Below are 16,010 nucleotides of genomic sequence, written 5' to 3' on the forward strand. Positions count from 1 at the left end.
TCCAATCTTGATATTACTATTCGGATTTAATTGTTTTTTTTTTTTAATGGTTGAACCATACCATGAGTCCATAGGTAATTTTTTGCCTTTTTTGCTTGTATTATGGACAAACTGAAGCGGAGTTCCAAAGGCAAATAAGATTTTTTTCATTTTTTTATATTGTGTTTTCTAATAGAAAGAAATTTAAATAATAAATATAAATGTTATGCTTAATTGCTTTTATTTTTTGAGCAATGAAAATCAAAAAATTTAAAATGTCCACTTATTGTACCATATTCTTTTTATTCTTATATTTTTTTCTTCATATTCTTTTTATTTTAATTTCTATTTTGACTATCATTTATATTTTCATTAATTAATTAAAACTAATTAGCTTATAAAAAGTTAACAAAATGCAATCAAAAAAAGAAAATGAAGCTTACTGGAGATAGGGCGGAGGTATTGTAGAAAAGATTAGAAAAAATTTGTCAGTTGATAAACTTCCTACTGGCAAAGAAGTTTTTCAACACTATTTATATCTGAGAAACTGGAATCTTAAAGTAAAGTAAATAGTTTTAATTAGGTGCCATTTAAAAATAAATTCAAATAAGCTCCTATGTTCTTCACAGGCTGATTTCTGTGTAGTTTCTAAATTAGTAAAGCCATGGAATACAACATAAAAAAGATAGTGCGTGCACCATTTTAAAGTTTAATTAGAATACTTGATAATAATTTTTAATTTAGTTGATCTTGATAAATAATTTGTTTAAATAATTTGTAAGTTTAATTAACTATTTTAAACTAATAAAATTAATTAACAAAGTTTAAGTAAACTTTTGGTAACTTTTAACTTGCAACTTATTTTCTAAGGTTTATGGTTAAGATATGAACACAACTTGTATTGGCACAATGGCGTCTCTTTAAAATTAGTTTTAGAATAATTAAAACTGATTAAAACCAGCTTTGTAATGATAAACTGGACCAACTTGGTTTTGATCTGGTTTCAATTAATAATAATATATTAATGCATAACTGCATTTACAGGTATTAAAACCAAAGACAAAATCAAACATTCTAAAGCTTTTAAGTAATGGTAAGAAACTGAATTTTACCAGTTTGAATCAGTTGTAACGTCTAAATATTAGCTGATTTTGTTGATTTTTTTCTCAATTTTTGTTTAGTTTTATTTGTCATAATAAGACCATGCCTTGAAAATTTAAACTTTAAAAAAAAGTTTCACCCTAATGTAGCAAATATGCATTAACAGTCTACCTTGTTTTTGAAGAAAAGCAGCTCTCACAGCAGTAAGCAAGTGTATTAGCTCATTCAGGAGGTGATGTTTCTAACTTTGTATTATCTTTTGCTTTAAATACTTTTAGAGTTACTTGTAACTAAAGAAGAAGAAAAGAATAAAGCACATTTTTTTTTTTTTAATTATTCACCTCCTCAAGGCTGAGAGGGCCACCACAGTCGAGGAGGCTACTTTTTGTGGTTACAACCCTCTCAACTCTATAACTCCAAAACACAAACCTCTACAAACAAGGCCGCTGCGCAGAGAAACAAGTTGAGTGCGGTACTACCAGGGACATGGTGGGGATTGAACTCGGAACTTCTCGCTTATGAGGTGAGCACTCTACCACTTTACGCTACTGCATTTACCACATTAATGACCTTGTTTAATCTGCATCATTGCTGATTATTCTTCATTTTGATGGAATGGGTTTAGGAATTCACAAACAAAAATATCACCTTGTCAGACATTTTCCATCAGGTTAGGTGGGTTGACTGAGTTTTTTCAAATTCCGATTGTAACTTGTACTGTCCAAACAGAAAAATCAAATCAAATACAAGTTTCAAATACAATTTGATATTTTTAATTAAATAACTTTTGTAAATTACCAAAACACTTTTTCTTTGTAGCTTTAGAGCAAGTATTGTTTAAAGGAAATTTATTTAACATTAATTCAAAAATGACTGCTTGCTGATTTTGAATGAATTCTGGAAATACAGGTTTAAAACTTGTTACCTGACTAAAAACTGGTAAAACAGCAGAGATTGAGCAGAATTAATATAAATACTTATAAATTATATATATATATAACTTGTATTATAATTAATATACTTACTTTTAAAGAGTTATCACTAATATAAACTGATTCAGAAAATTAGATGATAAACAAATAGAAAGTGACCATTCATTGAAACTGTTTATTCTAAATACTAAATTGTAAAATTAAACAATGAACAACAAATAAATGTTTCATTTTTTGTTCTATACAAGCTAAGAAAGGTTTATTGCCATGTTTGGGTTTAAAACCAGACCATATCTAACAAACAAATTTTTAAATAAAGACAACAGTTACTAAAGTTGTGCAAGTTTATATTTATTTACACTTTTTATAAGTACTACCATTATTACTACAATTCTTATTATTTTTGTTGTTTCTACTTTATGATAAGCTTGATTGTTTATTTTAGATTATTTAGTAATTGCTTTTAAATTAGTAATCATTAAAATAAATTAATAATCATTAAAATAAATTAGTAATCATTAAAATAAATTAGTAATCATTAAAATAAATTAGTAATCATTAAAATTAATTAGTAATCATTAAAATTAATTAGTAATCATTAAAATTAATTAGTAATCATTAAAATAAATTAGTAATCATTAAAATAAATTAGTAATCATTAAAATAAATTAGTAATCATTAAAATAAATTAGTAATCATTAAAATAAATTAGTAATCATTAAAATAAATTAGTAATCATTAAAATAAATTAGTAATCATTAAAATAAATTAGTAATCATTAAAATAAATTAGTAATCATTAAAATAAATTAGTAATCATTAAAATAAATTAGTAATTATTATTTGTAAGTGTCCTTAATAAAAGAACTTTTCAGAATTTAATTTGATTTCGATTTTGAAAACTTTGCTTTGGTTCTTATCTAAATGCTTTAAAAATGAGTGAACAGTTTATTTTTCATATATTGAATATTATAAATGCATATTTTTGTTTTATCAACTGTTTTTCTATATGTTACAATTGTTACTTTAGTGGTACAGATGGGTGAAGAATACTTTAATGCTAAAGATTATATCAAAGCTTTAACGTAAGAACTCTTAATGTATTTATTTCTACATATATTTTATTTCTTTACTAAATAGTTAACTGCCCAAGTACCAAACAATCTTCGCAAAATCATGGGTTGATATTGTTTACAATATTGGAGCAATATTGGAACAATATTTTAAACTGTATCGTGCCAAAATAAGAATCTCATTATTTTATCAATATTAGTGATGTTATTGTATTAACATCAATTTACGAATAAATCTTTCTTTGGTTTTATTCAATACTAGAATGATTATGTAAAAATGATTAATTTAAAAAAGTATGCATCAGTGTATAGAGAATAGTAAAAATAAATCACCACCTAACACGACCGCCACCTAACATGATCATTACCTAACATGACCACCACCTAACACGACCGCCACCTCACATGATCACCACCTAACATGACCACCACCTAACATGATCACCACTTAGCATGACCTAAAAGCTGAAAAATATTTAAAATTTTGAAAATTAAACATTTTAAAAAAAATTTTAGTTTTTAGAATAAGTTTAATCTTATTTTAAGCAGAGTGTGCTTACTGGCACACTCTGCTTAAAATAAGGCTCCAGTAAATGGACAATGAATAGTAAAAACATCAAGTTAATAAATTGCTGTTTATTAGTTTTTCACCTTTATTTTAGTCTTTGAATTTAGTTTATTTAATGCTCCATAACTACAAAAGTACAAAATGAGTTGTGTGCATAATTAAATTTAAATTTAAACTGAACAATAAATTTAACAAAATTAAAATTTAAGAATAAAATAATAATTAACATTTTTCATTATATTACACTACTAAATTATTATTAAAAAATTTATTTATATTTCTTACATTTAAAAGAATACTATGGTAATATTTTTAATTATACGTTCAGTTATTTATTGCATATGCAATCGCTATTTATAATTTAAAAATTTAAAAATAATTTTAAAGTACAAGTTATCTAGAAATATAGCGTGTATATTATTTGTTTATTATATAAATTTGTATCTATTAAATTAATGTGCCTTTTTTTTTATTTATTCTGATTCACTCCCAACAAAGCTCAAGCAGTTGGGAGTTTCTAGAAAAAAATAATAGAGTTGTAGAGCAAGGAAACTGTTGACAGAAGCCTTAAATAGTTGATGGTTATATGAGTCAGGAAAACATGAGGATGGGAGAGAGTTCCAAAGGGTTGAGGTGTGGGGAAAAAAGCTAGACAAATAAAAAGCTCCTTTGAGCAGTGTTTATGAGCAGCATTTACAGAAAAGACTAAGAGTCGCAACTTTACGATAATGGAAAAGAGGCTCAACTTAACAGATAGAGCGGACCCAACTTTGTTTACTATGTGTTTTTGGACCTTGTCTAGAAAAGAAAGAGCATCATTAGAAGAACCAGCCCAAATATGACAACAGTATTCTATACAAGGATGAATAAGAGATTTGTAGAGGTAAAGAATAGAATCAGGAGAGAGAAAACAGTGGGCAAGATAAAGAGAAGCAACCTTAGCAGATGCTAATTTAGCGATCGGTTGTATAATCCAGGAAGAGGTAAAGAAGAGGACTCAGTGAGAGGGTTGCCATTCATTAACATAGGAATGTCAACAGTACTGCAATAGTTGTTTGCAGTAGATTACTGAGTTTTGTTGGAGTCAATTGACAAGATACTGTGAGTCCCAATCTGTTACAGTAGTGAGATCATGTTCAAGATCGGCTTTTTGTTGTAAGCGATCGAAAAGAGAAGACTTCTTGTCAAGATAGGAGTATAAAGTTGAGCAAAATCATCAGCAAAAAGAGCCACTTTAGATGTTAGGTTGTCATGAAGATCATTAATGAAGATAAGAAACAAAGCAGGACCAAGGATAGAACATTGAGGTACCCCAAAAGTAACTTGAAATAAAGAAGAGTGTTGGCCTTCAAGGATGGCTTTAATAAAGTGGTTAGAAAGAAATGATTTGATAAACTCAAAAACTTTCCCAGATACACCATATGAAACAAGCTTATGGAGAAGATCAGCATGCCAAACTTTGTTGAAAGCCTTAGATATGTCAACAGCAATAGCCCTAGCCTCTCCACCTCCACCTAATGCACTATAAAATTTTTCTGTCACAGCAGTTAGCAAGTCAGTGGTATAGCAATAGGATTGAAAATGGTATTGATTGTCTGACAGCAAGTTATTTGACTCAAGATGGGATGTAAGAAATTTGTTTACCAAAGACTCAAAAAATTTGCTAATAACAGAAAGAAGATTGACAATAATTGGAGGGGTCAAAATGTTCACTGGAGTTTTTGAAAATTGGAACAACAAATACCATTTTCCAGCAGGCAGGAAAGGAAGACTCATTCAAGCACTTATTAAATAATTTAGAAAGAATTGAAGAGAGTTCTGGAAACATTTTTCTAAGACTATCACAGGTATGTTGTCCGGACTACATACCATAGAAGAGTTTAATTAAGATATGACTTTAGCAATGGAAGCTGGAGTGATTTGAATGTCTAACAATGGGTTAACCTGTTTAATTGGAATGGAAGTAAGAGAATGGCAAATAGTTCTGTTTTGTTCTGTTTGTTGTGTTTTATTCTGTTTGTTCTGTTTTGTTCTGCCTTCTCCTTGGGAGAGGTAATAAAATCAGTCCCATGAATGAGAAATGGAGTGTTAGACCTACCTTTGTTAACAGCGCTGATCTTCAAGATTTTCTAAAAGTCTCTACAGCCTAACTTCTGAGATAATATACAAGATTTAGTGAACTGAGAATAATGGAGCTTAGTATCTGACAGCACCTTTTTATGTCAGTTTCTTGCAATAATAAATAACCATTTATTCTCCAGAGAGTTACTCTTTTGAAAAAGATGAAAAAAATAATAACGATAAAATATAGCAGCTGCACAAGAGGTTGAAAACCATGGAGTAGAATGAGGCTTGACTTGGAACCGACGAGAAGGAATAAAAACTTTCATTCCTGCCTGAATCCAGGAGGTTATGCAAGAGGCTCATTTTTCAGCTGAGAGGAAAAGACATCAGCCCAAGGACCGTCACAAAAAAAATCACGAAAAGAATCCCAGTCAGCTTTAGAGTAATAGTAATTAGTGCGATAATAGAGAGAGTTTGAAAAGGAATGGTCAGAACCACCTAGACCAGACATAAATCAATGAGAGAAGGTAAATAATTAGGATTGTCAGGAAAATGAATCACCAAGTTAACTATCTGAGTAAGAGATTGAGAAATGCAGAAGTTATAAGCTTTAGTGCCAGAAGGATCAGTGGCATTAGAGCCAAGCCATTTAGTGTGACGAGTATTAAAGTCACTAATAACAACAAAATTGGCAGAGGGGCAAAAAAAGAGGGCATGGTTAATTTGATCAGAAATTAAATCTAAAAGAGTGCACTCTTGGGAAGAAGGAGAACTATAAAGAACAAAGAGAAAGGTGATAGAGTGAAGAGGTGTTAAGTGGAAGTACATAAAAGAATGGTCAAAGGATTCGAATCTGCTTTCACGACAAATAGGTGAATGGATGCGTATGTATATTCCCAAGCCAAGCATGTGACTATTGGAGTCTTTGCGAATCAAAGGATAGTACCTATTAACACTAAGATCAGAAGAAGAAATAGCTTAAATTAGTCTCACTAATTGTAAGCAAGTCTAGTGAATTTTGCTAGAGGTAAGATTCATGATGGAAGGTTGCTTTGCAGTCCACAAATATTAATAAAAGATATATTAAAACAGTTAGGTGGTGGGGATGGTTTTTATATTTAATATTTTGGTTTATTTTTGGCATCTTTTAAGTTTAAAGAGAACTTGATTCATTCTTAGATAGAGTACAGCCTTCTAAGCAATGAGCTATGCATTTTTCTCAGCATAGCCACTATCAAGGAAGCACCTATGAGAAGAGTCAAGAAGATCCAGCATTCATCATCCTAGGCAGGAAACAATGTAACACAGGTTTACATCTACGCCAGCCTGAAAGATGTCAAGGGGTTCTAAGCTGGTCAACCAAATTATTCTGCTTATCCCTAAAATCTTGCCTATGAGGCCTCCTACAAGACAGTAGCTGGATGCAGTTAACAGATATGCCCCTAGGTTTATAAAACTTGATTTTTTTATAATATTTTCAAACCTTTTAATAATTAGTTACATCATTATTATTAGTTATTATTAGTTACATCATTAGTTACATCATTAGTTATTATTAGTTTATCATTAGATATCATTAGTCTTATCATTAGTTATCATTACTTAGATTATTATATAGATTATTATATACATTACTTAGATTATTATATAATTAGATTATTATATAGACCTTTTAATAATTAGTTACATCATTATTATTAGTTATTATTAGTCTTATCATTAGTTACATCATTAGTTATTATTAGTTACATCATTAGTTATCATTAGTTACAAGATAAGTTACATCAAAAGTTACTCTATTTATAAATTTTTCTGTCTGCTTTGTTATTACATTGTCACAATAACTTCATTGATCTTAAAAAAAAAAAATTAATTGATATTAAAAACAAAATATTAAACTAATACTCAATTTATTTCTAAGCTTAAATTGTTTATTATACATGTTTTTTGTTAAATTGTTTATTATACATGTTTCTTGTTAAATTGTTTATTATACATGTTTCTTGTTCTTTTTCTCTTTTAGTTTGTTGAATCGAGTGTTAGCTTTTTATCGTGGAGAAAAATGGTGGCTTCTGCTAAATAGTATTCTACGTACTGCATTAAAGCAAGAGAAATTTATGTTTTTAAGTTTTTATGACTGTTTTTAATTTTTTAATAACTAATTTATCTTGATTTTTTTTTTCAGTTGTGCATATTTAACAGCTAATGTTCAGGATTATGTAACACTTTGTCTCGAATTGCTCTCAAACAGTAAATATTTATTTTTAAATTCTTATAAATTTTCTCTCTTTTTTTTTAAATTTGTAATGTTTGTTAGTAAATAAATTAAAAATTAAGTGAACATTTTTTTGATTTTACTGGGTGTAAAAAACCTTAATATGATTATATATTAATATGAGTAAATCTCATTTTAATTTATTTATTTTAATTTATTTTTAAAAACAAAATTTTAATTTTAGTAAAAAATCTGGAAGTAATTTAAGTTAATTATATAATTTAAAGTTTTGATAAAATTATCATGTAAAAACATTCGAAAAGAACTTGAATTAACTCTAAAAAAAGTTACCTGAATTGTTGAACACAACAAATTGGGTAGCAGATCAAAAAGACATTATTGCACCAACAAATTTTCTCTAAAAATATTGGATTAAAATTTTAATGGATTGAAGTCCGTTAATATTAGTCAGTTAAAATTAAGGATTTCTTAGTTTTCTTAGTTTTAAGATTTCGTTGGTGCTAAAAGCAGTTTGTTGAAGTAAAGGAGTTATACCCTGGTGCATCAAATAATATGATGTTACTATTCCGTTAAGAAGAACTAGTTAATATGATAAACAAAAAAATTCCATTAATATTAAGGAGAAATTAATATTAAGGAGAAATTAAGCAAGAATTTTGTTATGACAAAATAATTTTTATATTTGTAAATATATGGATTATCATATTATGATATTGCATATTAATAAACATTGGTGCTTATTATATAATAACAATAATTAACACCTATCTGATACAAGGATTGTTTAATATACAAACTAACATGCTTAGAAGACCTTTATTGCTCAGTTTGTAGACAAGCTTTAAAAATGCTTTAACTAGACATTGAAAGCCAATTAAATGTTTATAATATTGTAATTCAATACACAAAACTTTCAATAACAATCAAAACAGTTTTTTAAATATACTTTTAATAGTAACTATATTCAATATAGTGGATTTATATAAAGATACACACACACACACACACACACACACACACACACACACACACACACACACACACACACACACACACACACACACACACACACAGAGAGAGTTAACAAACTAGGGTATGGTTTGTATTAGTGTTGTTATTTGCATATATGTTTGCACTTCAATTCCAGCAAACTGTTGTCAATTTTGTAAAGATAAAATAAATAAAACATTAAATATAAAAATGCAAATTCGAAATCTAAATAAAATAAATAATGTAGAAACAAAACATAAATCAAATCTTTCTGATAACCTTATAAAAATTTATTTTTTTAAATTGTTTTTTTTTCTAATTATTAATAAGTTTCTAATAGGATTTTTATTATTCTGTTAATTTCTATATTTTCTAAAGATAAAACTTTAATGCAACAAGGAAATAATATCTTAAATAAAAACTATATTATAAAATAAATGTGACAAAAATTACCTTATCTGATGCTTGAAAGGTTACATAATTTCCGCATGCATTGGCATCTATCAGAAATAAAGGTAGTACAAAAAGGTCTCTAAAGTGGTCTCTAGTGGTACAAAAAACTTTTTAAGAATTAATCTATTAAACTTTTTCTTTGTGACTTACAGCAAAATAATGAGAAATCAAAACAAGAATAAATGCACATCGAAACAAATGCAAGTAAAAATATACAAATTTTTTAATTTTTGCAACAGATTTAAACTTACAGTGTGATACCATATGGCACATGTCTAAAATAACTAACTCTAAAACAAGTCTTAGCTTAAACAAAAAACTTTTATACTCTCTGTTATTATTTTGGTTAGTTTATCATATGAAAAAAAAAAAAAATTAATTTAACGTTTTAAATAAAAATTTAAAATAACTAAAAGACAGCAAGACAGTCTAAGTAGTTAATAAATTTACTTAGTTTATTTATTTAATAATTAACAGTATTCTCAAATATATCTAAACACTACTTGGCTTTACATAATAATATTATCGACAACAAGAAATCTTTTGGTTTATGTTTATGAAAATAAGACCCAAAATTTCTACTAAAAGTTGTTTTCTCAACTTAGTGTTTAGATTAGAATAATTCTATATAGGATATTTTACAAATAAATTAATTTGTTTCAAAAGTTAGGCATTTAGTTGGGCTGTCAAAATATTAGTTTTTTTTAAAATGTTTTTTATGTATTTATGCTCTATTCTTTGTGCTTTAATATCTGAGGTTATTGTTAAATTAAATCACAATTAATGAATCTACAAATAATCTTGTGACAAACTCAAAGTAGTGTTGTGTGATGCACTGAGTGACTAGATTTAAGCTTGTATTGTATCTGCATACTCATACTGTATTTTGTGCTAATGTTTCAGTTTAAAAACTAACTATGCTATATGGGGCACAATTTCTGCATTTAAAGTTTTCAATATGCAAAGCATGATTTTAACATATTACATTATTTTTGTTTTGTTTTTAATGTAAAAGTAATCTTTAAAATACAGTCAATACCCATCAATAATTCTCTTATTCTTTTGCCAATCAATTTTAGTCAATGTTATTAGTAGTACATATTAAAGATTTGCCAAAAATATAGATATATTTAAAAATAGATTGTTGAGTTGTATTTCTTTAAAATTAGTTTTTTTAGGTGAGGTGCAGTTATATTTTATATAGGTATGAATTTTATAATTATGTAATTCCTTTTGTTCCTAGATTGTTGTCTTGAAGCAGATGAAAAAACAAGAATCCAAATGAATTTGATGAGAGTAGTAAAGGTATTTATTTTGATTAAATTTATTCAAGTTACATTTTTCAGCATTTATAAATATTTTTCAATATTTTTAAATATTTATAAATAATTTTCAGTATTTTAAAATGTTACAAACACTCACAAATATTACAAATATTTATAACTGTATTAGTTGGTTTACTATTTAAATTTTGTTTTTACTCAATGTTAAAGAGAAGGTAGAAGTTGATAAAGATTTAGAAGATGTTGCATATGGGTTTAGAAGATAGTTTATGATAGTTTAGAAAATAGTTGCAGATGGGTTAGAATTTAGAAGGGGTAGTTAATATTCATTTTTAACCTAAGACAATTAGATTGACTGTCAATTTCACACACTTAAATTTTAAACATCAGTTTTTACTTTGAGGAGTGTATAATGTTTTGTGCTTAATAGGAATGTATAAAATATTGCCCTTAGAATGTAGTTTTTATCAGTAGCCTAGTAGCAGTAAAATATTTTTAATCTGAGAATAGTCAAATAATGAAAATGATTTGGTATCTTTAGCAAATGAATCCAGAACCAGAAAGTAGATGTAACCAAGCATCAATTGAAAAAGCAAAAGACCTTTGGAAGACTGAAATTGATGTAGGCAAGCAAAATGATAAAAAATATACTATCAATCTAGAGAGTCTTGCTTCATTTGGTATTAATATATATTTGTAGATTTTTCAATTAATGTGTATATATATATATATAAATATATATATATATATATATATATATATATATATATATATATATATATATATATATATATATGTATATTTTTTAATTAATATATATATTTCTATATTTTTGCTAACCTTTTTCAGAAATTTTAACATTTTTTATTTATATATATATAGTATATTTTTAAATTTTTTATAATATAGTAATCATTTTTTGTATTATGTAAATTTATTTTATTAATTTTGTTTTGTACATTTGTCGTATTTAGTTGAATGTCGGCCATCTTTTGAACAAGATTCATTTTGTTTGGATGAAGTTGTTGTTATTAAAGTCTATCTGCGGTTTGTTTTCTTAGTAATAATAAAAGCACAAATAGTAATAATAATAACACATAAAAACAATAAATGCTAACAGTTTGTATTTCACTTAATAACTTTTGTTTAAAGGTCTGTTGCTGCATATCCAATTCGTTTCTCAGAGCTTGGTCTCCAGTTTAGTAATCCAGTAAGATTTAGTTTTTGTCAAAAACATAGTTTTAGTAAAAAGCAAAACAAAAAAAGACATTTTCTCAAATTTTTGTTATTTGTTTCTCAAAAAATTGCAATTTATATGTATTAAACTCTAGGTACATAATATGGAATGCAAAAAAACTGACAATAATGATGCTGCTGACCAATTTAGTGGTGATTCAGATCTTTATTTAGAACCTGGAAAAGTAAAAGTTCATTCTTTTAAGTTAGTTTTGTCACCAACAGATCTAAATCAAAAATTGGAAGTAGGTATTCTGTTTTTTTATTTTTTATTTTTTGGTTCTCTTCTTTTATATGTGTATATATATATATATATAATATATATATATATATATATATATATATATATATATATATATATATATATATATATATATATATAGATAGATAGATATATAGATATATATATATATATATATATATATATATATATATATATATATATATATATATATATATATATATATATATATATATATATATATATATATATATATATATATAGATATATATATATGTATACAAGGCTCAATTTAATTTTTTATGAAGTCCCGGACAAAATGTCTAATCAAAACTTGTTTGGGTTGGACAGTGTCTGATCAAATTTTTTTAATATATTTTTTACGGTTTTACGGGACCAAGTTATGCTATCGAAATCTTTGTCTTGTTATTAAGATTATTTAACGTTAGTTATTTTAAATATTTCACCGCAGATTTTTGCTTTTTTTTAATAAAACAGTTCCAATTTAATATTGTATGTTTTTTTAGATAGACTTTAATTTTCACGCTGTAACTGACAATGCTTATTTTTTTTAAATCTTTATAACTTGACAATGGCTGTTTTGATGTTTTAACTATTTAAATGCAATTAAAAAAATCGTTATCTTACAAATAACTTTTAATCATTCATCTTTTTTAAAGTTTTTATTTTACGCGAAGGCTTTAAATAAAATCAAAAATTATAAATAACTTATTATAAAAGTTATAATTAGATTATTAACAAACGCATTATGTGTAAATTAAATGTTATTAGTGCAGTCGGTTGATGCTTTTTTACGTAACAATATTTCACTGCCGGACACCAACAAATCCTTTTGCACAACTTAAGTTTATATATTCCTGTATGTAAAACAATCGAGACACAAACCGTTAAGCGAATAAAATTGGTTAAAATTGGTCTTTAAAGATAAGAAAGATTTGTGTCTTGTTGACGCCATTATATTACGTCACGGTCGTAGTAATAACCAAATTCGGACGAATAACGGACGAATAAATAAAAACATGGCACGTTGTTAATGATTGAACTTTGCAATGACATCGCAAACGGTGGACACTTTTTATTAACAACTATAAATAATTTTTTAAAGAGTGAAAAAAGAAAAAGAAAAATCAATAAATCAGGAGATATTTTGCTTTAGTTTTTCAAAAATATAATCAATTATAAAGAAAAAACGAAATATCTAAAAAGAAGAAAAAAGAACGAACTATTTGAAAGGATATAAAATAAACTACAAAAGTAACGAAAATAATAATAAACAAAAAAAAGTTTAAAAATGAATGAAAAAGGAAAGAAAACATTCGAAAATTTGGGAAAACTCGGCATAACAAGATTTTACATTGTTTTTACTTTTTTCATATTTCGTTAGTTATTCATTTCATATTATGATTTATTTTAAGGTAGTTTTATTTAGCTATGCAATGATGTTTTCCGTTATGTAATGATATTTTCTTTTCTTTAGTTTTTAGTATATGTAGTGCATATAGCTTTACTTATTATTTGTTGCTAATCATTAAAATCATTTGCTAGTTATTTACTCCATCATGTTAGTTTTATAAAGTGTTTCTTTTTTTCTTTCTATGTTTTATGAATTATTTATTGTTACTAGTTTGCTTGATTACATTATTATGCTTTGTACTTTTTTAGCGGTAGCTTTGTTTGTAATGTTTATCCCTTTTTTTGGTTTTTGTTTTTCACAGTGTTTTTCTGTTTTTGTTTTTTTTGTTTATTGTGTTATTGTGTTATTGTACAATATATTATGGTTTTCATATTTTAACAATTATGATTAACATATTTACTAAATCTATATAATTTTTTTAGTAGTAGTCGTTTTTATGTCATCGTTAATTGTTACGTTTTGTCAATTTTTTACTGTTTGTAACTGTAGCTATGTATGTATAAATAATTATTGTATAAAACGTAATATTGATTTATTTTATTTATTGTAATTACTGTATTACTATTATTATTATTATTACTATTAATAATATAATTATTAATATTACCAAGTTTATTTGTATATATGTAAATTATTTTTTTAAGGTATTTACTTGTATGCTCTGTATGTTGTATTACTCTGTATGCTTATTTCGTGATGCGCTTTTCATTTCTTTCAGTTTTAATAACAATCATGTCTACCAGTAAAAGAAGAAAAATAGAGCTTGTTGATGTCACACAATTTTCTGAGGTACTTGTTCCTGTGCGTGATATCAATTGGGAATTGTGCATTTTGTGTCAGCGTGTTTCACCGGAACCTCTTATAATTCCCAAAGAGGCAGGTTATAAAACTCTAAGTGAAAACTTGATCGAGTTCGATAATCATGAAGCTTTGCCACCAACTATTCGCTTGGATAAAATAAGTGATGGAAAGGAGTTATTGCACGCATTAATTGTTAATAAGGCAAAGTACCACAAGCTTTGCCGAAACAAGTACGACTCTCAGAAACTGCAGAGAATCATTGAGAGAAACCAAAATGTGCAAGATGATTCTGAAAACGCCCAGAGCTCTGCTAGGTGCATGCGATCCTCATGTAAAGCAGTTGACATAAAAAGTTGTTGTTTGTTTTGTGATGGTGAATCTGTGACAGGCAACCCCTTAGTACAGGCAAGCACAAAAGAAATTGGCCCAAAAGTGTATGCTCTAGCCATTGAAATGCAGGACACAAATCTGCTTAACAAAATAGCAAACCAAGATTTCATAGCACTCGAAGTCAAATATCATAAAGACTGTTACAGGGGATTTCTCAACAGAGCCCGCAGTCATGAGCGCTCCTTTAGCAATGATGAACACAATCTCTATCGATTGACTTATGGCTCTGTCATTGCGGAATTGGTTAGTTACATGGAAGAGATGTTTATATATGGTACATCATCCCCTGTTTTTAAGCTGTCTGACATCAATAAACTTTGTGCAGATCGTATGTCGAGTCTCGGAGTTCAGTCTGAGTCTATCAACCGAACTAGACTGAAGGACGATTTAATTTCCTTAGTTCCTGGTTTGAGGGAAGACAAGTGTGGTAAAGAAGTCATCTTAAGCTTTGAGCCAGATGTGGGTAATGCCATACGTGATGCTTGCAACTTCAACGATATGTCGGACGGTATTTGCATTGCTCAGGCAGCTGGTATTCTCCGTAGAGATATGTTTAGAGAGTTTCCCAAATTCAGCGGCTCGCTTATAGGCGACTTTGGATCTCGTGATTGTGTGCCACCTTCCCTTGTAAATTTTGTTAATACTCTTTTAGGAGGCTACAATATCGACAATGGTTCACCTGCTTCCGCACCCGAGCAGGAAGCTGCTTATTCCATTGCACAGTTAATTCGATTTAATAGTGTAAAGCGTAGCAGAGCCAACAGACCTCAACAAATACGTCATCAAGCAAACCAAGAAACTCCATTGGCCGTGTACCTTGGTTTGATGATCCATAACTGCACTCGGAAAAGATCAGTTGTCGACAAATTGAATTCTCTAGGTTTAAGTATTTCATATGACCGAGTTCAAGAAATTGAATCAAGTTTGACTAATGAAAAGTGCAAATTTTATGAGCAAATAGGTCATGTGATACCAAGTTGCCTGTCTGAAGGTGTTTTTACAACAGCTGCGATAGACAATATTGATCACAATCCATCTTCAACTACATCTAACGATTCATTCCACGGCTCTAGCGTCACAATTATTCAGCATCCGGATACTCCCCATTCAAATTCAAAATCCACTTCAGATGGACTCCTTTGGTCTAGGAAAATCAATAGCAAATTGCCGGATACATACACCACTCTCCCTGCAACGAATAATGTTGTTTCCGAACCACTAATGACCAC

General features: G+C 27.6%; 1 protein-coding gene across 1 annotated transcript in view; it reads left to right on the forward strand.

Annotated features, from left to right (window-relative positions):
* Nucleotides 1–16,010, forward strand: part of LOC100214090 (trafficking protein particle complex subunit 11) — a 69,234-nt gene that overhangs the window by 30,295 nt on the left and 22,929 nt on the right. Inside the window, exons 15-22 of the mRNA XM_065807676.1 lie at nucleotides 3,042–3,096; nucleotides 7,740–7,820; nucleotides 7,902–7,966; nucleotides 10,639–10,700; nucleotides 11,220–11,358; nucleotides 11,653–11,725; nucleotides 11,831–11,888; nucleotides 12,010–12,159. Coding sequence (XP_065663748.1) covers nucleotides 3,042–3,096; nucleotides 7,740–7,820; nucleotides 7,902–7,966; nucleotides 10,639–10,700; nucleotides 11,220–11,358; nucleotides 11,653–11,725; nucleotides 11,831–11,888; nucleotides 12,010–12,159 — 683 coding nt within the window. The remainder of the gene's footprint in view (nucleotides 1–3,041; nucleotides 3,097–7,739; nucleotides 7,821–7,901; nucleotides 7,967–10,638; nucleotides 10,701–11,219; nucleotides 11,359–11,652; nucleotides 11,726–11,830; nucleotides 11,889–12,009; nucleotides 12,160–16,010) is intronic.

Source organism: Hydra vulgaris, chromosome 10 (genome assembly GCF_038396675.1).
Source record: "Hydra vulgaris chromosome 10, alternate assembly HydraT2T_AEP".
Lineage (NCBI taxonomy): Eukaryota > Metazoa > Cnidaria > Hydrozoa > Anthoathecata > Hydridae > Hydra > Hydra vulgaris.